The sequence below is a fragment of the Lynx canadensis genome, chromosome E3, assembly GCF_007474595.2.
Source record: "Lynx canadensis isolate LIC74 chromosome E3, mLynCan4.pri.v2, whole genome shotgun sequence".
NCBI classification, from domain to species: Eukaryota; Metazoa; Chordata; class Mammalia; order Carnivora; family Felidae; genus Lynx; species Lynx canadensis.
In genome coordinates this window covers 17,526,659-17,552,965 of record NC_044318.1, presented here as the reverse complement: position 1 = coordinate 17,552,965, position 26,307 = coordinate 17,526,659, and the positions used below count along the sequence as shown (strand labels likewise).

At 38.0% G+C, this 26,307-nt stretch overlaps 1 protein-coding gene across 2 annotated transcripts in view; it reads right to left on the bottom strand.

The window, feature by feature from the left end:
* Positions 1–438: 438 nt before the first annotated feature.
* Positions 439–26,307, bottom strand: part of MOSMO (modulator of smoothened) — a 59,114-nt gene continuing 33,245 nt past the window's right edge. The window contains exons 2-3 of one of the 2 annotated variants that reach the window (XM_030300250.1): positions 11,611–11,823; positions 439–1,019 (exon numbers count right to left, since the gene is read on the bottom strand). In XM_030300250.1, coding sequence (XP_030156110.1) covers positions 883–1,019; positions 11,611–11,823 — 350 coding nt within the window. In that variant the 3' untranslated portion in view covers positions 439–882. Of the gene's footprint in view, positions 1,020–5,618; positions 6,436–11,610; positions 11,824–26,307 lie in introns of those variants that run through there. The other variant, XM_030300249.1, reaches the window with a different exon arrangement.

Sequence of the window (26,307 nt, the reverse complement as noted above, 5' to 3'; positions counted from 1 at the left end):
AACCCTACGACATTAGCCCCATTCTATAGGTGAAAAAAACCAAGGCTCACAGAGGCTAAGTGATTTATCAAGGGTCACACAGCTAGAATTTTGGAAGCAGGATTTGAATCCAGGCACTCTACTTGCCCCAAATAAGTTCTTTTACAGAGGTATAAACAAAGAGAGAAAGCACAAAAAACTTAAATATGTTGCAAATATGAGAGGTATTAGGGAAAACTGTGAGAAGGAGGTAGTGCAGCCACAACTAAGACAAAGAGCAGGTGTAGTGAAAGAATGGAGAATAGCTGGCTTGTCTGCGTAGGATAAAAAGATACAGTGGTAAGACTGTCTCCTCCTAGAACCACAAAGCCACTGTGGAAAGAGCAGCCCAACTGTCCATTAGAGTCACCAATCCTAATGCCAGGCTGCGCCAGCGAAGAAAATGAATGGACAAGCAGCTTATGTGCACATTGTATTTGTGTTAATAAAACAATAAAACTACAAAAAAAAAAAAAAAAGATACAGTGGTGGGGAAGAAACAAAACCGAAAGCCAGATCATGAAGCTATGTTAACAAAGATGGGACTGCATTCTGCAGATTAGGAATGACAGGAACTCAAAAGAAATGATATGCTTTCGTGTTAAGATTATTTTGGCAGAAGTTATTCGGGTGGATCGAAGTAGATCGAAGTTGAAGGAAGACTGGTTCAGACGGCTGTAGACCAGAACAGCTGTCCTAGGTCAACTGCCCAATGACTATTTGTCAAAGGCATTTTCTCCTGGGTTGAGGGCTCTGCTGGTTGTGTGATTTTGGGAAAGTCGGTATACTTTTCTGAGGCCTTGACCTTCATTTTCATCTCGAACAAGTTAACACTGGATATGCTCTATTAGATTTCATCCAGCTCTACAATCTTATGAGTCTCATGAGAAATCTCTTCTTGAAATTTAATCTTGGGTGGTCATAAGTCTGTGAGTGGAACTGGGACTGAATTGTAGAAAACTTGAATGTGCTTGAAAATGCCATCCCATTGTTTTCTCCTCCTGGGAAAAGAACCAAAACTCTAAAAAAAAGTAATACAGCATTATGCTTTCTATCTTTGATTCCATTTATAAATACCTACTTTTACTTTGTTGCTGGGTAACTGTGACCCAGAAGAGTTGACTTTGCATAAGAGGAACCCAGTCCTTTAGTCTTGGTATTTTTCCTAAAATCTTCTCATACGGTGGTTAGAACAAAGTTAGTGCAAGACTAAGTCAAAATGTGTTTTTGGACTCATGTTATTATGGTTTTTGTTGCTGTGTTTTTTAAGGAGGCTCTATGCCCAACATGGGGCTTGAACTCACAACCTTGAGATCAAGAATTGTATGCTTTACCGACTTAGCCAGTCAGGTGCCTTCATGTTACTGTTTTTAAAGCCAGTCTGTTTTTTTCCTAAATTATTACCAAAAAGAAGGAAAAGTGTTTTCTCCCACTATCTTATAAGTTCAGTGGAAGTCTACTATTACAATTTCCAATTGATCTATTGATTAATATTTACGGAACTCTTCAAATACCTCTCATGTGTTATACATCAGGATAGATTTGGATGGTATAAAGATAGGGTGATCAGCTCATCCCTTTTGCATGGAACTTTCCCAGTTATAGGCCTGAAAGTCTCATGTCCCAGGGAACCCCTCAGTCTCAGGCAAATGGGGATGACTGGCCACCCTAAGAAGATAAGATGCCTTCATGATCCAGAACTCAAGGATGTCCAAATCCTATCTTGTCTTTATCTTCATACTCCCCATGAGTCTCCTGTAAAGGCCATATAAAGGAGAAACAGCAGCAAAGAGTAAATGCAGTGCTTTATTTGATTATTAGCTATTACTCAGCTGGGCTAATCCCAAGACCCCTCGAGAAAGGTGCAGTAAAGCTGTGATGGAGCACATGGTTGAGTCTAGAGACTCTGTACTCTCCTTCAACCCCAATCTAAAAATCTTAGAAGTTAAGATCCTTTGGCCTGCAGTGAAGTAGAAACAGAAGCAAAGATGAATGGCTTAGGTCTATGTGTGAGGAAGAAACACAAGATGGCTGGCTTTGAGGGCCTTGGCTCAGTAGATCTCTCCCAGTCCATAAAAATATGATGCAGAAGAGAAAGCCACATACATGTGTATATGTGGTTTTTTTTTTTTTTTTTTTTTTTTTTTTTTTTACTGCTGAGTGACTCTTCTTATTGGTAAATATGGCTTCATCTACACTCTAGAATAATGGCATCTCTTGCCAAGGAAGGAGCTGGGAGCAGGAGTGTAAAAAGAGATGGAGACCTTCCCTCTGCCCGATGCTAAAACAAAACAAAGAGGCACGGCACTGTCACTGTGTGAATAGGTAAAACCTCTGTAAGAATTCAACTTCTGAAGTAAAATCTTAAAATCAAAGCTTATTTCAAAGCAATAGAAGCCTTTTTAGTTTCTTTAGTAGACAATTTATTTTGATAAACTTGCTCAATAACAAAAATACAAGTGAAGAAAATTATGTTCATTTTATACAGTTTGTATTAACAATTTGTTTTGAAATTATTAATTGAAAAATGTTATAACCAATTAGAAAACAATTCTTAATAAAATTTGGGGTAATATACAGACCTTGATCACAAACTCTAAAATCTCTTGAGGTGATACAACTAGTTAAGTCCTGTGTAGGGAATGCAACCTACACAGGCCATGTTTTTCCTTCATATATTTTTATCCTTCAAAAATTAGTTCTGAAAGACAGCTTACTGTTTTGAACTGTGAATGTAAATTTAATTTTTAAAAGAAGATCAAAGCAGGTTGATAAAACAGTTACTATAATCAGAGTAACTTGTGGCTAGTAGTCTTTTAATAAAGACAAAATAAATGCAACATGTTCTTCCCATGAAGCCCACGATGCGAAATGATAGCTAAGAGTATATCTAAAGTTAGTTTCCAATACTTTTTCAGGGCCTTTCCTCTAAATCAATAGATTGTATGTCACCAGGACTGTTTATTATTTTACTTAAGAGATTAAACAGTGAATTCACAGAACATCAAGCAGGGATATCAAAGCTTTAGGCAGAAGGGTAAAAACCAATGAAGTGTTTTGGTCATTTAGAACATTAAAAAAAAAAAAAAAAAAAAAAAAAGAGGAGCTATTCTTCAAAAACAAAACAAATGGAAGAGAAAATAGGATAAGAAGTATAAGAGTCAGAAAAGTTACGTACACACATTAACAACATAGAACATGGATTACCTTTGGGAAAAATCATACTGAAATGTTTGCTTTTAATGAATCCAAGATTTTTCATGTTTACAGATGTTTAGGCATGTTCAATAGGAGCTTCCAAAAATTTCAAACTAATTAAGTCTTGTGCAAATAAAACCTATAAACAGTTTTCAGCAGATTTTACAGTGATGTTCTTAGGTCTGAGAAGAATGCGCACACTCTAAAAACAATGTAACAGACAAAAGTTTGACAAATGATTGCACCATAAAACAGTGTTTTATATACAGTTTACAAGATATGATTTCCTGCTATAAATTAATATCGTACTATGTAGTACTTATTATAGTGATCTTTTTAAAAAGCAACTGCTGACAGTTGTCTATCTTTTCACTTACAGAATTTATAGAATTTTAAATGAATGAATCCATTTCATTGTTTGGTCTGGAAGAGTACAAAGATTTGACTTCACATACTACTTGATGGGACAATCTCAATCCTGGGTTAGAGTGCTGACTGGTTAGAGGGAGGGTTCCCCTATCAGCCCTTTGTGCACTGGACCTCCAAGACAATGAGGAAATTAAAGACATTTAATGGTTTGGGTAATAGATACAAATAAAACCTTACATTTTGTAATCTTATATGCAATACCACTGTAAGTGAAAGAAGTAAACAGTGGGGAAATTCTTAGCAGCTGAGAAACTTTCTCTCCCCATGCTTGTGATCCAGTTAAAAATATTTTGAGAAACTATTTACAATAAAATTCATCTTTTGGAAGAGAAAAGCTCTTGATCATATCATAAATTAATTTGAACCATACTTTGCTAACACTTTATCTCAGTGGTATTAATGGTGACAACCAAAACTTCCCTTCAAAGTGATCCATTTGACTGAGGACCAATCAAATCACAATGGGAAGTGCAATCCCAAATGTCCATAGAACACACCCAGTGGTTTTCTCAGAATTAACTAGACATGATAATACTTGGGGAAGAACGGTCTCCTTCAGTCATTTCCCAAGACGTTTCTTTAACCCTGGGAAGGAAAGGTGTGACATTCCCCCAGAATACTCAAGGAATGCACCAGAGTGGTGGTTCACCTCTTCTGACTCCTGAGTGAGCAGGGACACTGGGGTTTTCTTTCACAATAAAATACTGCTGAGTTAACAGTAAGATATATGAATGTCAAACAAGCCAGTGTGAAACACGTCAGGCTCCTCCATTTTCTTCTTTGAATATCTGAAGAGGCAGCCACATCTCGGAAGTAATCATCTTATAATTTATAATTGAGCTCTTTTGAAAAAACAGTGCATTCATTTCTGTTTGTGTGAAGCATGGACTACACGGGACTCTAACTCTACTGGATAGGGACATCTGGGTTGCTGTTTCACTAAAAAGAAGAAAAACTCAGCTCCATTGCCAAGAAAGAACCTCCTGCCCCACATCTCAAACAGGAGATCGTCATAGTGTTCACCTGGAATAACAACTAAGCACTGATATGAAAGCATGGAAACGTGGAGAAGAGAAATACTGTATTTTAAAACTATTATGGATTCAAGGGTTAGTGGCAATGCTTCTAGGAGAAAACGTAAAGCTGTGGGTTTAGTACAGCCCTTTAAAGTAAATACAAAAATGTTAGCTTCTAGCAAACAAAGGCATATAGCATATAAAGAAAACATTGTATTGCTCAGGTTTTTGGTAAAGGAGATGTGTTAATAATGCATACAGATGAACACAAATTTCACTTTTATAGCAGAGCGAAGTTAGTGTTGTAGATAGCCAAAATATTATGAACTGACATTAGCAGTGAACTTTGTATTTATGTAAAGTTGTGTGCTTGAACACAGAAAATGCATTATTCGTGTAACAGACTAAGCCAGTAGAAAAAGAGAGCCTTTGTACAACAGACAACAGTTGCCAATAATTTAAATAGTGTCAAGATTCCCCAAATTATAACATTTTACATGATCTTACCTTCTACAATCATATACAAATAAATTAATCCTACAAAGAATTTTAGCTTAACTTAAAATTGGACCTAGAAAGGTATGGGATTATTTGTACCTATTACAAAAACCTGTTAAAATCAAGGGCTGCTACAAAGAATGAGGTAAACTGAAGACTCTCTCCACTACGCAGCCTTCAGATAAATGGCTTTTTTTTCTATTGAGTTCTAGGTTTGCACACCACAGTGTTTTGCTAGCAAAGCATTCAGAGTTCTCTTCCAGGAACGGTTTGCATGTGTGTGTATATAAATTTACACACACACACACACACACACACACACACATATATACACACTGTATACTGCATCAGCAAAATATATATATTATATATATATTTATATAAATATAAGGAATATTTTCCCCACCCACCCACCCCCAACATGTTTCTTAGTGTTTGATTTTTTTTTGTTTTGTTTTGTACACAGAGAATAGGGAATTTCAGGAATTTTACATACATTTTAGCAAACAAGTTTTGATCTATTGGCTTCTTGGTGTAGTAATGCAACAGCAAATCATTCTGGCACCAAAGGCTCATACCATTACAAGGAAGCTGTGAATACTAATTTCTTAGGAGGTGAGGCCAGCCCCACGTGAACTTCTCTTGCAAGCCTCTGGTCCACCATGACTCATAAATACTTAGAGTTTGTTTTTTTTCCTCAATTAATCGTTAGACATTAAAAACGGAACAACAGAGTCACAAAGGGCCACATGCTTTTCATTATAAAGCATTCTCCTTCACTAGGTTGCTATCACAGTGCAGACCTGACTGCCTGAATATGCTCAGGAGATTTAGTCAATATTGTCTGTATTTGGTTATGGAAAAGGCTCTCCTTATTTGTTTGTTTGTTTGTTTGTTTGTTTTTTAAATCCAAAGTGCATAGTGAGAACAAATCAAAGCATTTTTTTTTTTCCTTTTCGGCATCAGTTTCATCTAAGCATCTTCCTATGAGAGGACTGCTCAGATGCCTTGCCTTTGTCCTCTCCCCTCCAAAAATAAAAAAATAAAATAAAATTAAAAATAATAAAAGAGTTGAGCAAATTAGACATTCATCAGCCTGGTAAACAAACTTTGCCAGCAAATAGAAGTCCTACTATAGTAAAGAAAATTGATAAGACAAAAAGTACGTATGATGACCCAACTACTGTGTTGTTGGGTAATTTATAAGGTTGACCTCCGACTTCATTGATGTAAAATCCTATTGGAAATATTAGGGCAGCCATACAGAAAAGGATCACTGTAAAACAAACCAAAACACAACATTAGTAACACGGTTTGGTGATGAAGAAAACAATGAAAATTTGGCACAAAGGAAGTTTAAAAGAAGAAGGGTTATGGGTTGATAACGTGGTCAAACCTGTTAAAACACGGCGCACTTGTCAAAGATTTACATATGCTATATATCACATAATATCCACAAAGCCTAACAATTAAATACAGTAAAAGCCTTTTATATAAGTGTTAGGACGATTTTGAATATCAGCATTAAGAAAGGCCTCCAAACCTACTAAGTGCTTACGTAGACTATTCTTTTTTTTAACTTTAATTTAAAAATATCTTAATTTCAGTATATTTAACATACAGTGTTACATTAGTTTCAGGTGTTTACATAAAGTATACTTGACCGTTTAATGTAGTGATTAAGGGCTCTGACTAGAATCAGATAGGGGCTATGTTCTGGCTCCACTATTTATAGCTTAGCAATCTTAGGCTTCTGGTTTCCTTTTAAAAATGGGGTAAATACCAGAAGGATAAACAAAACAATGTCAAGTCCCTGGCATGGTGCCAGGTTGACAGTATGTGATGAATAAATGTTGCATATGATGATCATCATAGTTATTATCCTGTTAATTCTCAGCTCCTCTCGGTATTAGAAATGGAGAAAAGGTACACACAAATATAGTACCATTTATCTTAATGATTTAAAATCATCTAGTGGAAAGAATCTCAGCCTTCTGAGATGATTAGCAAACTCTCTCATTATCTCTCATTATGGACAATATTAGAAAAAAATAAAATCTCTCTCAGGTTTCTGAGTACACAGGGGTTAAAGTGGGACAGGAGGACACTCTTTTGAGTTTTGTATACAAACACCATGAAATACTGTATATTAGTTGCTAAAATGTTTCTAGAAAGGTATCAGAAAACCCAGTATCTGGGTAGAGTTCCACAGCCCTCTATTTTAGCAAACAGCTTGCTCCCCTGGGCTACCAAAGAAACACTCTTCTTAGCGAACACAAATTACCTACTGATAGGCTAGCTTTTTCAAGGAAATATTTTATGCTTTTTGAAAGCACATTAGTCAAATATTCACAGTCATTCAAATTTCTTTGGAGGCAGAAACATTTTTTTCAGTGTAATGTGAACATAGGTTACTATACTCACTGCATGTGAAGGGTTTGAAGCTCTCCATCATTAACCAAATGAGAAACTTTTTCCAAGTTAAACACAACTTTTTTCTGTATCAGGAATACAGAGTCCTGGATAAACATACCAGCCAACACTTGTCCTAAATTATTTCTGTGTTAAGCAATCAACAAGTTTAATAGGTGAGTCCTTAAAAAACCAATTAGGAATCTTTTCCTGGAAGAAATACCTCTAAGGCAATATCCAAGGTATTAAGAAGTAACATTTTCTTAATTAATACACTAGTTTAAGGAACACCTCAGCATTCTGTTTGCTTTGCACCACTTAGGTGGATTATTTTATATTATATAGACAGACATAGAGACTATTTCTTTTTGGGCCAATGAACCACACCAAATAATGTTACATAAGTGAATTTGTATTCTTTCAGATGCCTACTACAGGACAAGTGAAAGAGTCAAGTATTAGGTTTTCTGGCCTTTCTGTTGTATAGTCAGCAGGAAAGACTATTAGTACTGTCAATGTCCAGTTATCAGTGTCATCTGTCACAAATTTCTAATGGTTCTTCTGCCTTAATATGGCTTGGTAAGTAAAATGAAATCACAATCTACATGTGTATACACAAACTAATAGAATAACAATGGGATAAAGTTATTGTTTTAAAAACAACTTGTTTCTTAATGTTGACTAATCTAATCTCAAGAAACAAATAATTTAGAAGTGCTTTAGAGATACACAGATATTACAATTGTTCATTCTGTTAATGTGCCAACTTCATTCTTATCCTTTTCTATTTTCTACTATAAAATAAAATCTATCTTTTACAATGGAGTAATCATTTAATGACTATATTTAAAGTAGAGTTTAATATTTTACAATAGTTAAATATTTTCCAAGTTAGTTACAAAAAGCTTAATGAGATGTTAAGGAAGCAATAAACTCCTATTCGATCTAATCTTGGTTTTTAATCCAGAGAATTAGGTTCTCTATACTTCTGGGAAGATTTAATGTAAGTGGATGAGTTTTCTTTTCTTTTCTTTTTCTTTTAACTTTTAACATTTATTTATATTTGAGAGAGAGACAGAACATGAGCAGGGGAGGGGCTGAGAGAGAGGGAGACACAGAATCCGAAGCAGGCTCCAGGCTGTGAGCTGTCAGCACAGAGCCCGATGTGGGGCTTGAACCCACGAACTGTGAGATCATGACCTGAGCCAAAGTCGGATGCTCAACTGACTGAGCCACCCAGGTGCTCCAGGATGAGTTTTCTTTTAAGCTATTGGGACCTGTGAAGTTACTTTAGATCTTAAAATATTATTAATGTAGGGGTGCCTGGGTGGCTCAGCTGGTTAAGTGTTTGGCTCTTGATTTTGGCTCAGGTCACGATCTCAGTTTCATGAGTTCAAGCCCTGCGTCAGGCTTTGAGTTGACAGCATGGGGCCTGCTTGGGATTCTCCCTCCATCTTTGCCTCTCTCTCTCAATCTCTCCCCCAAAATAAATAAACTTAAAAAAAATTATTAATGGGGCGCCTGGGTGGCTCAGTCGGTTGAGCGTCCGACTTCGGCTCAGGTCACGATCTCATGGTCCATGAGTTCGAGTCCCACATCGGGCTCTGGGCTGATGGCTCAGAGCCTGGAGCCTGCTTCCGATTCTGTGTCTCCCTCTCTCTCTGCCCCTCCCCATTCATGCTCTGTCTCTCTCTGTCTCAAAAATAAATAAAAACGTTAAAAAAATTAAAAAAAAATATTAATGCTGATAATACCTATCAACTTTTGACAATTAAATTTTGGGTTCTAAATAAGCCTGTAAAGACAATAGCTTCAAATCTTCCATGGCACAGATTTCTTGGTGGTGAGAGCTGGATATTGGGTGTATTGGGAGATGAGAATGTAAATTACAGTGGCAGAGGAAAGGATAAGGGGTCAGACTTGAAGAAAAAAACACACCTTTGTTACCCTTGCTCTCAGAGGCAAGCTGCATCACATGCGGCTCTCCTCTGACAGTTCCCCACTGTGTAAACCTGTCAGAAAATGTTACCCTGACATTCTGACCAAAACTGTAATTTAAGTGGAATAGAAATATATAAAATAGAGATAAAGTACGTTTTCAAAGGCTGAGTGGAAACACCAGGGGGAGCTCAATCTCTCTGAAGACTGCCACCCCAGCAGACTAGCTCTGTTAACAAAAACAACCTATTGAAGGAAGCACACAAGAGTAATGCAGCTCTGTGCTGGATTAGATGACGTTAACTAGGAGATATTGTTGAGCTGAAAAACCAAGGTACAGAACAGTATAAACAGAATATTATTTATAGAACATTCACACATATACGTTTCTATCCACAGGGCACCTCTGGTAGGCAATCCCAGAAACTGGTAACAATGGTTGCTTCCAGCAAAGAGGTATTGAGTAGCTAGGTGATGGAGCCACAAGTAAGACTTACTTTTCACCTAGTGACCCTTTCTTAGGCTTTGAATTATGTACCATATGCACATATTCTTTTTAAAAGTTAAAAATCCATAAACTAAATACTCCTTCTTTGATTTTATTTTACTTCTTAAAGAATGAATTCTACCTGATAAGTAATTGTATCTGTGAGTAACAATTCTCTTTAAATTCTTCATCAATACCCTTTAATTTAGCAGCACTGTCTCTACAGCTGCCTGTGGACCCTACTATACAGAAAAGAATGGTCTCAGGAGGTCTGTTTGACCTCAAACAGGTCTTCAACTTGTTTCACATTTCTTAACAAAAATGAAGACTTTTTTAGTCAAAGGCAACTTGATCTAAGTTTTAAAACTAAGGGAGATATGTAGACAAAAATAAAACAGAGCCAGAAACATACACATTAAAGCGCTTCACAGAGAGATGGGAAGAAATGGAGACTCATGAACTAATGTTCCTATCTTAGGGTCTTTAAGGATAAAATGAGTTCTAATCTAACACTAATGGGGAGACATGGGATTATGTTTTACTCCTACGATACAAGTTCTAAATGAAAATATCAAGTGAAAGTAAGCTGTATTATAATATTCATTTTTTAAAGCTTATGCAAACCTGAGATAATTATAAGGCATTGAATTAGATGTCAAACCCCATGGTATTTGGCATAAGTACCGTTAGTTATTCTGTTCTTTATATAACTTTAACTTTTATTAAAGTTAAAAAGCCTAAGAATATTACAATATAAGTACATTTCCATTGCCATTTTGGGCCAGATAAGTCTTTGTTGTGGGGAGTGTCCCTCACATTTGTAGGATGTTTTACCCTATCCCTGGCCTCTTATCAAGATATCAGTAGGATCCCCTTCACTGTGACAATCAAAAATGTTTCCAGACATTGACAAATGTCCTCTCCCTCTGGGGGAAGGGGAGCAAAATTACTTTACAGAGAAAGAAACAAGAAGGCAAAATTACAGAGATATCTTTCCTTTGTGCATTTTTGCTGCTTTTAATTTGGGAAAAGCCAGTGATGTGTTGGGAAATTAAACCAATCTTGCAAAGTACAAGAGAATGTATAATATATATCATACCATGGGGCATAGCTTAATGGAGTAAGAAATGTTGATGAATAATTATCAAACAACCATATGTGCTGATTTTTCAATGGTCCCACAACAACTCATAGCAGAAACTCAAATTAATGATACTGAAAAGTAAATCACCACCTTAATCTAATTTATACTTCTGTATATTCTCTTCTAGATTTATCTTTATTTGGTAGAGGATGCCAATACCTTTAAGAAGAGTAAAAGACTTGGGTTAGGGGTAGCTCTGAGCCACAGACCTGGAACACTTATGTTACAATGTGAGCAAAAATAAAATTCATTAAGATAGCATTTTATACAAAGCAATTAAGGTCTCGGACGTCTTGGTCTTGTGGTGAGAATCCTGAAGAACTGACGGGGCTGCGCAGAGTCTATGTGATGGCCAGAGTGGGGGTGCTCTTTGATGATTACGGAGTCCTTATTACTGATTCTGGATTATCTTCATTAAACTACCAGAGTGCGCGCCTTCTAGACAAATTTGGTGAGCACAGGTTACTTACTTCCAGTGAAGGCTATCCATCGAGCATATTTTGTAGCTTCTCTTCGCCAGTGGGAAGCCACCAGCAAACCACATGTGACAGTCAATGAAATGATTCCCATGATGATAAAAAACAGTGTGGTGACCCACTCTGGGGGAAGCCGAGGTGGGATGCACGTCCGGTCTCGTCCATGGATTGTCTGACACTGTCGCACAAGGCCCACAGTGAGTGCTCCTGGGGAGATGCAAAAAGGTGGGAACACTTGAGTGGGTTTGTCATTCCAGGGAATATTCCCCACCAACACCCCCTGAGTCATCTTATTTCTGTGTGGATCGCTCAGGCATTTATTTCACCGAGTCTTATTATTCAGCATTCTGCAATTCACAACGTAGTCATACTTAACATACAAAATGAACTTAAAAAAAAAAAATCACAAAACCACAAGAGGCAGTTCTTTCAGTCACTCATTGAACAAGTACTTTTCGGAGTACTTGTGTCAGGCAATGTTCTGGGCTCTAGCGAAATAACAAACAAGACAGATGAGGTTCCTGCTCTTGTGGAACTTACATACTAGCAGAAAGAAGTGGAACTTTTCTATTCTCAGATCCAAGACCCAATGTACATTATCTGATTTTGGATGAGGAGAAAAACACTTTTCAGGAAAATGAAGGCAAACTTGAAATATCTAATCATAATATAGAGATAAAATTAAATAATGGATTAAATATTAGAACATATTTTATTAAAGTTAAAAAGCCTAAGAATATTATAATATAAATACCTTTCCATTAAGTTCAAGGAAAAGTTGGGAAAACTGGTAGGTCTTCCCCCATTTGGTAAGTTCAACAATTTGTACAACGTACAACTGTTCAGATTGCTAAACCATTACCAGCATGCTTCAGCAGAGGAGCAAAGGCATTAGTGGAAACTTTTCAAAGGCCCCCTCTCTCATTTAAATAACATGAAAGTGATTTTTGTAAAACATCAGGTGCTATTTTTACATAAACATGTTCTTATGTCAAACCCAAGGAACCCCTCTATCAAATTTAGGGTGAACTGATTTATAGAAACCTAGATATGGAAGGCAAAAGTATTTATTTTATTCTCTTCCTCATTAAGAAGAACAATTAAAATGTTACTTTTGAGTGAAAACTGCTTGTTTCTCCCTTTAAGAGCATCTACAAATGGGAAAACTGTTGTCTAAAACACAAGAAAAGAAATTCCTGTAACTACTGAAAACATAATAGATTTCTGCATCTTTTTTTGGTCTTAATTACTTTCTCAATTTGAGCAAAAACATTAACACCACCACCACCAAAAACACATTAACCTCAAAATCACAGCACTTGCCACAAACAAGTGCCTTTTTTGAGGACAGTCAGTAAAATTCCTAGAGACATTATGGGAACCTGCCTTAGTGGGAAAGGTAGACCAGAGCTGGACATGAGGATATAGATGCACGTGTAGGTGGATGGGGCTACTGGAGGGGGGGCAAGGGGGAGATGGGGGGGGGAGGGAGGCGGGGAGGGAGGGAGGGGGGGAGAGAGAGAGGGGGAGAGAGGGAGAGAGGGAGAGAGAGAGAAGGACAGAGGGAGAGAGAGAGAAAGAGGGAGAGAGAGAGAGGCAGGCTATTAAGCAGGCTGCATGCTCAGTGTGGAGTCTGACTCGGGCTCAATCCCACGACCCTGGGTCACAACCTGAGCCAACTGGAGACGAAATCAAGAGTCAGACACTCAACTGACTGAGCCACCCGGCGCCCCTGCAACCTGTGTTTTGCCATTGATATATTTTTAGAAATAAACCAAGTGTTCAAAGAAAATGAAGTGAAAAATCAGTTTTCTGAAAACTGAGTTGTAGTCCCCCGTACCCTCAATGCTAATTCTGACTATAACTCTTTTGGTAGAGTGGAAGAAGAGCACTCAAAGAAGCTGTACCCTTTTCTGTCAAATCATCCAATAATTAGGCCCATCTTGTGATCTCCACATAGGTAAACAGCATTATAATTTGGGATTGTCTCTGGCAGAATGGAGACGTATGGGGGTTGGGAGGGGAATAGAAAGTGAGCAAACCTTTATAATAATTCCACACACTATCCTTTCTAGGTGCTGCTTGGAGCTCAGTGACTTAGTAGGTCTAAGAGAAGTAAATCAGTTAAAAGTTTTTGACACTTAATTGCTAACCTTGAAATTGCCTGAACCAGAAAAAGGGAGAGCATAGGGTGAGTAGGTACCAGGAAGTTGCGTAATTGTTTTTAAATTGAAACCGTAAAAAGTTTCGTTGAAAAGAAAACTTGGGGGATAGAGCTTGTCTTATGATAAAGCATTTTATTATAATTTTGGAAATAAAGAAGGGATTCACAGAATGCTCAAGAATGAACAGGAAACTACTCTTGATCATTCAGCAAAAGACTTCTAACAAATTACCCTTTATAGTCACTATCCCATTTATAAAACTGTAATTGCTCTAAGAATAGACAACAGGCAATGAAAAATCCTCTGACAAAATCCAATACTGTGGATTCTGATTACAGCAGTAACTTTCTTCACAACTTCATTTAAAATGCAAAGAAAGTTTTATTGGTAACACTATATAACTAATGAACTTAGATTTACATTTGATAATTACTTGTTGCTGACAAATATTTAAAATTGTAGGTCCAGTAACTAAACTGTCTTTCCTTCAAAATATTTCTGAGTATTCTTATGCTACCTCTTACCTCCCGTTTATAGATATGGCAAAGAGCGTTAGGGCTCAAATTCAATGTAACTTCCTGTGCCTGTAGATTGTTAAGCTTGCTAAGGGGGACTGCTCTTGCTGCTTCTACTGACTGGCATACCACATCAAATGACTACAAACAGAACAAGTAAGACAATGAAAATGAGAGCTGTCCCTGCTACAAACCAAATGGAAATAATCTGACACATGTTCAGTTTTAAAAGCAGAGTTATACTCCTATATTTACAAAGGTCCTTACTACCACACATCAAGACCAAATACTCAGCAGCTACATTCTGGAAGAAAAGAATGCTAAAGCTAGCTGAGATATGCTGTACGTAAGTACATCAATTCACAAAAATTTTATTGAATGTCTATGTGCCCAGCATTGCTGTATGGTCAGAGATTCTAAAAACCAATACTCTGTCACACTTTTAGTGAAAACAGACTTTCCTTAAATAAATTATAGGAGGGCTAGTACAAAGAGTCGACATTGCTGCTATAATTCTTTCTCTTGAGTAAGACTCTAGGTCAACATAACTTCTATCATAGTCACATATTTTCCATAAGCTGTCTGGGGAGAGGGATATGCAAAGGTTAACTGTGCTGCTGCTATTACATCTTGTAAATTCAGGTACTGTTGTGCCCAAACTCACACCAGGTCTTTAAATTTCATCTTTTACCTCAAAGAATTATCTCCTGTTTGTAGATTCAAATCCATCTCTCATGTTGACTAGCCAAGACCTTTTACATCCTCCAAATTCTCTGGGCACATTTAGTCTGTGTCACACAATCATGCACTTGATTTTAAGGTAGCTTCTTTTTTACCTCAAACAGAAAATGGGCCTTTCAGGAGAGAACTGAACCTTCTACTTCATTGGAAACCCCCTGGAATGGCCTGTAGCAGTGGGCACAAAGCAGGACTTAATAAGCATTTGGTGAGCTTGAAAGAATTAAAAACAAGCTAAAGTTAAAATCATGCAGGATTAAATAGGTTCTTCTGTAGACCTTGTCTTGCTCAATGTGACTTCCTAAGGCACACTAATTAATAATTAACCACAAGCTCAGCCATTCACTAATTTTTGTTTTATCCAATAGGTCCTTTGCTTCTTTAAGGGGCCTGTGATTCTATTTCCCAAACAGCCAATCCATCTTTACCCTGCAGCTGTTTCCTAGGTAACCAACCCAGCCAAATAAAAGACTTGCACACAATAGGAAAAAGGAAACCACATAAGAACTACAGCATCTCACATGCAGTTCAGTAGCTCACGTGTGTATCACTACATGCAAAAGGAAGTCATAATGAGTTTTACCCTGCTGCGTGGGGTATCTTAACTCAAGAGGCTTTTGACTCTCCAATATCTATAGATCCAGACACTGTTGAAATGATTTAGCACAGCCAGTCTGAGCATGTCTGTTGTCACAAAGAGGGTCATTATAAGGCATGTCATCCCTACAAGGAAAAGCTGTGTCACAGAAAACTGGACACACAGGCCTTGAAAAGCAGAGAGGCACACAAACCCAACAGAGTCTGTCAGAGCTAATCATGTCCAGCAAATGCTTGCCAACCTGGCCACAGAGAGCAGTGAGATGACATGGTTTCGGAGAGAAGTCAGGTGTTAATAGTATTGAGGATCCCTTGTATATGAAGATTCACTTTTCCCCTGCTGTTTTCATGATGTCTTTGGGTTTTGACTATGATGTGTCAGGGTTTGGATTACTTAGAGTCTATCCTACTTGGAATTCGCTGAGATTCTTCAACGTGCAGATTTAAATTTTTCATCAAATTTAGAGAGATGTCAGCCATTATTTCTTCACATATTCTTTCCGCCTGCTCCTTTCTTCTCCTTCTGGGACTCCCATTACGTGTATGCTGGAAGACCTGATAATGTCCCATTAGTCTCTCAATTGCTCAGTTCATTTTTTATTTTTTCCTTCTGCTTCTCGGATTAAATCATTTCAATTGACCCATCTTCAAATTTGCTGATGCAAATTTGCCAGTTTTTCATTTCAGTTATTGTACTTTTCAACTCCAGAATTTCTATTTTTTTTTATAATTTCCATCTTTTTGTTAGATATTCTCTATGAGACTTTTTTTTTTAGTTTTTTAAAAATCTTTATTTATTTTTGAGAGAGAGAGACAGAGTGTGAGCAGGGGAGGAGCAGAGAGAGGGAGACACATAATATGTATGAAGCAGGCTCCAGGCCCTGAGCTGTCAGCACAGAGCCCGATATGGGGCTCGAACTCATGAACTGTGAGATCGTGACCTGAGCCAAAGTCAGACGCTCAACTGACTGAGCCACCCAGGCGCCCGGAGACATTGTTTTCTTACTTTAAGTCTTTATACATGGGTTCCTTTATTTTTTGGAATATACTTAAAACAGCTGATTTAAACTTTTTGTCTAGTGAGCTTCCTCAGGGACAGGGTCCAATTCTTTGCTTTTATTTTTCTTGTGTATAGGCCATACCTCCCTGTTTGTGTGTCTTGTAATTTTTAGTTGAAAACTGAAAATTAAAAATATTACAATATGACAACTATAGAAATCAAATCCTCCCTCCCCTAGGGTTTGCTGTTGGTACTATTTGTTTACCAACTTTCCTGGAATAGTTCTGTAAAGTTTGGGTTCATTGTTGTGTGTGGCCTCTGAAGTCTTTTCCATTAGCTTAGTAGTCAACTAATGGTTGGAATTAGATTTCTTTAAATGCCTCAAATCAATGTATCTTTCAGCTTCAACTGTGTCTGTTGTGGAACATTTTCAAAGCTCCAACAGGCAATTTACAACTCTGCCTTAGTATTCCTTTCATGCTAGCATGGAGCCTCAAGATTAGCTAGAGGCAAGAGATTAATTAAGGTCTTCATAGGTCTTTCCTGTATATGTGAGAAGCTCTAAATATGTATATAGTCCAGATTCCTAGGAGTTTCTCAAAGACTTCTCTGGACATCCTGTTCCCTGGTTTTTCCTTCATGTTGTTCATTAGCCTTTAGTTAGTGTCAAAGATAATATCACCTCAGCTACCTGCAACTTTAAACAACTGCTGTTGATTGTTTTCAAGAAGTGCCCTGAGGGTAGGGCAGTGAGCTCTGAATCTGGTCAAATAAAGGCAAGCCCTGAGGAGATTCTCCTAGAGCTGGCAGTACATAGTATCAATTTCTGAGGATGGGGCTTTAAGGAGCACCAGACCCTCTGGCCATTTCAAGTGGTTGCTGAGCAGCTGGTTTATAGGCTACCAAACTTGCATGGCTATTGACTTTCCAGGGTACTGCATAGCAGGGAGAGGGGGGTGTGATTACCACAATTTAAACTGCCACAAAGCTTGCTCTTCTTACCAAGATTCAGGGGATTCTCTTAAATCAATTCTCCTTGGATTGTTGTAAGCCTATAGTTAAATTCTAGAGTTCTGAAAAAGTTGACCTGAGAATTTTTGCCAGTGTTTTCACTGCATTTATCGAGGAGCAGATTTTCTGAAGTCCCTACTCCACTATCACAGAAGTTAAAGCCACAGGTCATAATCTGAATCTCTGCTTTGACAAACTTGGGTAAATCCCTTAACTTTCCTAAGCTTGTTTCAGCAGCAAATTAATATGACTTAACATTTAGATTTCTGTCAGAAATAAATAAGATGATGAAATAATACTTGTAAAACAACTGGAACTGTAAACACTGAATAGCGATTGTTTTTCAGGGAAGTAAATTAGATATTTTTGTTTTAGTTAAAACATACACACACAGGGCGGTAGACACAATAATTTAACACAAGAGTACACTCATGAAACTCATATTCCAAAATAAAAGGGCTGACATCTGATGGTTGCTATGGCTGCTAGTCATAAAAAGTACTCAGGACAACACTCTCTAGTATATCATTCAGGTTGAAGATTAAGCACAAGGCAAGTTCAGACCTGCTGAATAAAAACTCTGGGGGCAGATTTTATAGGAGTAGCAAGCTGGGAACATTGGGATTGAGAAAGTGTTGCTAACAGAATGAAATTACAATATGTTGTGTTGGGTAGCAAATAAATAAAAAACAGTCATTAATCTTCCTTTTTAGTTTGACTTTCTTTTCTCTTAAACTCCACTGGCTATTCTATCTCTACTTAAATATATATGTTACCAGCTGTTTGTAAGTAGGACTGTGGTTCAGAGGTCATATCTCATTTTGAAATCGACTAAATCGGGGCACTGGGGTGGCTCATTCGGTTAAGCATCCAACTTCGGCCCAGGTCATGATCCCGTGCTTCGTGGGTTCGAGCCCTGCATTGGGCTCTGTGCTGACAGCCCAGAGATTGGTGCCTGCTTCAGATTCTATGTCTCCCTCTCTCTCTGCTTGTACTCTGTCTCCCAAAAACAAACATTAAAAAAATTTTTTAGATCAACTATATCATACCCTATGCCATTCTCTCATTGTAACTTATTCTATCAGCTCTTGCTCCATAAACTCGGCCTTGAGTCTAATCCTATAAATACATTAAACATAAACTAGCAGTTAAACTCTATTTTAAAATCTGCCTTACTGACAAGTACAATATGGTACCAGAATCTGTCCTATTACAATCTCAATCACTGAAGCTCTTAACATAATATGAAGTCATTAAAGAAAAGCCCACCACAATGTTTAAATTGTCTATACAATGTATAAAAAATACGTGGACTGGTATCTGTCACATGGCTAAGAGTGGCCTACTCTGAGTAGGATTAGAGGGTGGAGTAGGGTTGAGAACCGTCATACTTTTCACTCTTATCTGAGTGTACATTGATACAATTCTGTCCTTTAAAAAATATGCATTCATTTTATATTTTAAAATTCTAAAATGTGTAGAGTGTTACATATTAAATGTAAATAAAATGTACTAACTGCACATATACTGCACACTGTGAAATCTTTCAATCACTTATGATTTTAAGCACATGCTCTGGATCTAAAAGAAATTAGAGAATGCCAAAGAAATGAAAGTAAATCAGGTAGAGAACTAAAATGGGATTTAAATAACCGCATTTACATTTTCTCTTCCATTTCAACTAGACTATCATGACAAACTGCCATGGAGGAATGCAACAGATCATATTGTTTCCTTCCTGACTGATGTGGCAGAACAAACCCAAAACAAGTTTAACATTCATTTCACTTAATGAATAGTCTCCATGTTTTACATGTAGAAATGAACTGCTTTAAGGGAGATTATACTGGTAAAGGGAATACAATCAAACAAATTTGGTAGGCCAAATAGTTTTTGTGGGCAAAAAACTGCTGCAGAATTATTTACAAAAGCTTTTTTTAAAATGTTTTATTTATTTATTTATTTATTTATTTATTTATTTATTTATTTATTTATTTATTTTGAGAGAGGGACAGAGAGGATCCAAGAGGGCTCTGCGCTGGTAGCAGAAAGCCCGAGGCAGGGTTCCAACCTACGAACCATGAGATCATGACCTAAGCCGAAGTTGGATATATAACTCCACCCGGGCACCCCATATTTACAAAAGTATTTTAATCAAAGGGCTGAACGTTAAAAACTCTACAGCCTTCAATCACAGAAAGGTTAGTCTGTGGACAATGATCAAGAAGTAAACAAGCAATACAGCAGACAAGAATGGCTCTCAATCATGCAAGATTCCTGGCCAAAAAGAGCCATAAAATTAGGGAATTTAGAACTAGAAGGGCTCTCAGAGATCATGAATCCTAATCTCCCGAAGTTAGAGTTTGATGGATACGGAGGCCCAGAGGAATGAAGTGATAAGTCCAAGGGACACAAAGTGACTAGCAGTGCCAAAACTGAAACTCAGGTTTTCGTTTTTTTTTTTTTTTTAATGTTTATTTATTTTTGACAGAGAGAGAGAGCATGAGCGGGAGAGGGGCAGAGAGAGAGGGAGACAGAATCAGAACCAGGCTCCAGGCTCCAAGCTGTCAGCCCAGAGCCCGACGCGGGGCTCGAACTCACAAACTGCAAGATCATGACCTGAGCCAAAGTCGGACGCTCAACCGACTGAGCCACCCAGGCGCCCCTGAAACTCAGGTTTTTAATTAACCACTCCTCAACTATTCCTACCATGTGATGCTGACTTCCTGAACACTATTCACTAAGAAAAGAATGAATAGTATTCCTAAAAATACCATCAGAAACCTTTAGATTTATATCAGAGCAGACTTAATTACAACTTTGTAAGCACAATGACAGTGAGTCTAAGAGGAACCTTCACAGGAGGTCAATACAAAGCGGGAGACGATATTTTTGTCGGTTCATAGGAGTAACTCCCACACCCACATTTCTCATAAATGTTCAAGGAATATGCCAGTCCCAGCTCATCCTTAAAGATATACCCCAATTTCTTTGTCTCAACAAAAAGATTCCCTGCTTTAGGCCCTTATCCTATCGCCAAGGAAAGTTTTGGTTATTTAAAAAAGTTTTTTTAATGTTTAATTTGTGTGTGTGTGTGTGTGTGTGTGAGAGAGAGAGAGAGAGAGAGAGAGAGTGCGCGTGAGCGTGTGCAAGCGGGGGAGGGGTAGACAGAGAGGGAGACAGAGAATCTGATACAGGCTCCATGTGACAGCCGGACATGGGGCTTGAACCCATGAACCGTGAGATTATGACTGAGCCGAAGTCGGATGCTCAATCAATTGAGCCACCCAGGTGACCCAAACTTTTTGGTTAAATTCTACTCTCAAATATTACAATAAACACTGATATCACTGATATTTGTCTTATTTATTTGCATAATACAGAAAATGTGCACCACCATCTTCTTAGAAAGGAATTTGTAGGGTGCGTCACAATAAATAAATTTGTTGAGGGTATAGCAAAGGTTCCATTGTATGACTTCCAGGTCTGTCAAAATAACTTCTTTTTCCAACTAGTTGATATCTCAATATTAAATAATTCAGCATCATTTATTTAATAAATTATACTCCCTCAATTTACATAAGTAAAATAATTCTGATATTAAATCAAGTTCTAAACTATTTAATCATATTGTCCACTGACCTAACTAGGAGACGTCATATCACAGTGATTGGAATTCAGGCTCTGGATTGAGATTCCAGGCCCATCCCTTACTGGTCGTGAGATTTTAGCCAAGTTATTTAATCTCTGTGTGCCTCAGTTTCCTCAACTATTAATGAGGAAAACAACAAAATGACTTCATAGTGCTGTATCGCTTACAAGGGGGAATATGTGTAAAGCACTCAGAACAAATGCCTGATACAGAGTAAGAAGTTGGTAAATGTTAAATATTATTGATATATTGCTATTTCACTATAAGTATATACTTTAAGAAATGAAACAATCTGTGGGATTCCACATTCCTTCTAAATTTATTGTTCTCTCACAGTACCTTTCAGTTCCTTGCTTTCTTGGGTGTAAGATGAAGACATCATAAATAAGTGTTCAATTTATGTAGATCTATTGATCTACATAATTATTAAAAACAAATCACAGCTGAAAAAGTTTAGAGTCCTGAAAATGCAAAGAAAGTGAGTTTAACACAGAGATGATTTTTCTGTGTTTATTCTGTGCTGTTAGCATGGTCCCTCAATTATAAAAGAGGATGGATTTAAGAGTGGAGAGCTTTAGAAAAAGACAAAAGTTCCAATTCTGACGGCTGCTCTTCTATTTAATCTTTAAGAGGAGTTTGTGTTCTCACTGTAGTTATATTTGGCTTCAGATTGAAAATGTAAAATAGTATCTCCCTCAGTTTCACTACCTAAGCTTTCACAGAAATACATAAATAAAACATCAATCCCCCATTAATTAGCTTTGTGGTAGCTGTAAACTCCTAAGCAAAGACATGGTGGTCTACGGAAACCATACATTAGAGAAAGTCTCAGCTGAATTTGTGAGGCTTGGAACTACGCCATGAGATATTCCTGACTTTTCTGTCCAAGTCTGGGAGGCATGGTGCACTAGGCCAAGCTTTCATTAATTCAGCAAATAGTGAGCACATGCTCTGTGCAATACAATGTGGGAAGTATGAAGAGAAACACAGATATGAACCTTGTATTTCCAGAGGTTATAATATATACAGAGTTAAGACGAACACTTAAAGAAAATGAAAAAGCACAATTATGAGGTCATTGAACATATATATATTGGTCTCTACCTCTGAGCCCCTAAAATCCTTATAATTTCCAAAGTGATAAGAACACTAGGACCATCTCCCGTTTTTATATTGGCCTTTGTTCCTGACACAGGTCTCCTGAAACCTTTGTAATTTCCTGGGTGATGGGAGTGTCTTTTTTCTAATGAGGCAACTGGGGAGGGGGGGAGTGGGGTGCACTCCTGGAAGAGGCCTGGTCAAGGGAAACACAAAGCAGTGACTAGAAGATTGTAAATTTCAGTCCCGCCCCCCCATTCTCCTGAGAAAAGAGATGAAAATGGAGTTAGTGATCAATCATGTCTACAAGATGAAGCCTCCAAAAATCTCAGAGGTACAGGGTATGGAGAGCTTCCGGGTTGGTACTGGGAGACGAGCATTCCCAGAGAGATCATGGAAGCTCCGCAGCCCTTCCCACATTCCTTGCCCTATGCATCTCTACCATCTTATGTTCATCTATATCCTTCATCATATCTTTTTACCATAAACTGGTAAGTGAAAGTGTTTCCCTAAGTTCTGTGAGCCGCTCTAGCAAACTAACTGAGCCCAAGGAGGGGGTCATTGGAACCTCCAATTTATAGCCAAGCACAGGTGAGAAGCACAGGTGATAGCCGAGTTGGCAACTGGCATTTGAAGTGCGTGTCTTGGAGGCAGGTTGGGAGGGGCAGTCTTGCGGGAGTGAGCCCTTAACCTGTGGGGTCCAACACTGTCTTTGGATAGTGTCAGAACTGAGTACAATTGTAGGACACCCAGCTGGTGTCACAGAGAACTAGTTGCGTGTTTTGTGTGTGGGGGAACCTCCACACATTTGGTGACCAGAAGTGTCCGAGGTGAAGTGTGCTGTGTGAGTAGTAAAGGAGACTCACAGGAAAGAAAAACATGGTAGGGAAAAACTGGGTTTTTGCCTACACAGGAAGGAAAAACCTGAGTTTTACCTTTATAACAATAGATAGCAGGATGTGATCTAATGCCAAGAGAATTGTGCAGCCTAGAGAGATTAGGAATCTGAAGATATGTACTCTAACCACAGACACACTATTCATGGAATTTTGAGCAAGAAACTTCACTTTTTTAGATCTATGCCTGAATTTACAAATGAATTATTTCTTAAGGGGTTCCTGATAACTCTTCACAATTGTTTAAATTGAGGTTTATTGAGGTATACTTCATTTTTTTTTTTTTAACGTTTATTTATTTTTGAGACAGAGAGAGACAGAGCATGAACGGGGGGAGGGGCAGAGAGAGAGGGAGACACAGAATCAGAAACAGGCTCCAGGCTCTGAGCCATCAGCCCAGAGCCCGACGCGGGGCTCGAACCCACGGACCGCGAGATCGTGACCTGGCTGAAGTCGGACGCTTAACCAACTGCGCCACCCAGGCGCCCCTATTGAGGTATACTTCAGATACAATAAAATCCGCCACTTTTATGTGTACAATTCAGTGAGTTTCGGCAACTGTGCACAGCCATCTCAGTTATGACGTAGAAGATCACCACAAAAAACTCCCTCATATTTTGGGATGAGCACTGGGTGTTGTATGGAAACCAATTTGACAATAAATTTCATATATTAAAAAAAATAAATAAACCTTTACACACACACACACACACACACACACACACACACACACACACACACCTAAGCTAAGCTTAGGTCCCTCATAATCCTTTGCAGATGATCCCCTCCCCTAAGCCATCAGCCCAGAGCCTGATGCGGGGCTCGAACTCACGGACTGCTAGATTGTGACCTGAGCTGAAGTCAGACGCTCAACCGACTGAGCCACCCAGGCGCCCCTAAATATTTTAATGTTCACTCTTTCTAGTAATCAAAGAAATGCAGATCAAAATAATATTTTTATTTTTGACTACTAACTTGGCAAAAACTAAAAATACAAAAACTAAACAAAAAAATAGGTTGAGGGAGTGCAGTAAAGCATTCTCCAATAAGACAAAATTCTAAATGTATTTCTCAGGGGAATCTGGCAACATATACTAAAACCTTTAAAAATGTCTGTATCTTCCCATCTAATACATATAAGAATTTAGAATATGGTCAAAGTGCCATTTCAAAGCATCAGGACAAAAAAATGTGCTAGTCAATGAATAGTACTGGAGCAACTGTCTATAGCTGGGAAGAAAATAAAGCTAATTATTTTAAAGTATGGGTAAAAATAAATTCAAGATGCTTCACAAAGCAAAATATAGAAAACAAAAACAAAAACTACATTTGGAGTAGGAAAGTCCTTTCAAAGTAAGAACCCCAAACTCTAAACCCGTAAATTGATATACAAAATTCTAAACTTTTTCCTTTATGACAAAAGAAACAATAAACAATATTGGAAAATAAACTTGAAAAATAATATGAGATTGGGAGAAAATATTTACAACTATTTAACAGTTTAATATCTGGAATATTTGAATAGGTACTAGAAATCAATAAGAAAAAATTAAAAACTTCATGTATACAAACAGAAGATGAAATATAAGTGACCAATAATATGAAAAGATGTTCAATCTTATAATAAAGAAATGCAAATGAAGACAAAAATACCATTTTTTGCTCATCAAATTGGCAACAATTAGAAAGACTTATACCATCCAGTACTGGAAAAGGTACGGAGAAATGAATACCATGTCATACAATTTTGGGATGGTGGGAAAAAACTGGTATAGCCTCTAGGGAAAGCAATTTGGAATAATAATAATAATAATAATAGCAGTAGCAACACCCGTTAATGCTTATAGAGTACAAACAGGTCCCAAGTACTATTCTAAGTGCTTAAGATATGCTAGTTCGTTTTATCTCTTTACAATAAATGTGACGTAGCTATTATTATTTCTCCATATTGTAAATGAAGAAGCTGATGTCGAGTAACACCTTACACAAAGATGCTGAAGCTAGGGAGTTTGGCTCTAGCCACTGCTACTATCCACTAGGCTATACTATACCATAACTGCAGTGGAGGCCATGTTGGTAAACTGCTAAGATCTCCCTTGCAGACACCCTGCAGTTTAGCTCCAAAGGGTGCACTTAGCCTCCAGCTGTTAGTGCTTTTAGTCACCTCAGTTTTCGAGATCAGGCCACTTTCTTCCCAGGAATGCCTAGTTAATAACTGTGCATGAGGGAGTTCTAGGGCCTAGCTAATTCTTCCCATCAGCATACTACTCCTCTAAGAGGCAATCTTACTTGAGGGCCCCAGTGAGTTGGCAGAGACTCAGATCTGTGTTGGGACCTGACCACTTCCCTGTCCTTTAGCTTCCGCCCCCTTGTTCTTGACAAGCACTAATCCTCGAGCACTGTTTGCAGTTCTAACTCCATCTCCATGTCAACTTCCCAGAGGATCCAACAGACACAACTGCCTTTCTAACAAAATTTAAAGTGTATATACCCTTCTGCTCAGCAATTTCATTTTCACATATATAATCCAGAGAAAACCCTACATGTATGGACAAAGAAACAGGTGCAAAGACGTTCATTGCACATTATTTATTTTTAAAAAAAAATTTTTTTTTCTCTTTTTTTTTTTAATTTTTTTTTTTTAAATTTTTTTTTTCAACGTTTATTTATTTTTGGGACAGAGAGAGACAGAGCATGAACGGGGGAGGGGCAGAGAGAGAGGGAGACACAGAATCGGAAACAGGCTCCAGGCTCTGAGCCATCAGCCCAGAGCCTGACGCGGGGCTCGAACTCCCGGACCGCGAGATCGTGACCTGGCTGAAGTCGGACGCTTAACCGACTGCGCCACCCAGGCGCCCCCAAAATTTTTTTTTTTCAACGTTTATTTATTTTTGGGACAGAGAGAGACAGAGCATGAACGGGGGAGGGGCAGAGAGAGAGGGAGACACAGAATCGGAAACAGGCTCCAGGCTCTGAGCCATCAGCCCAGAGCCTGACGCGGGGCTCGAACTCACGGACC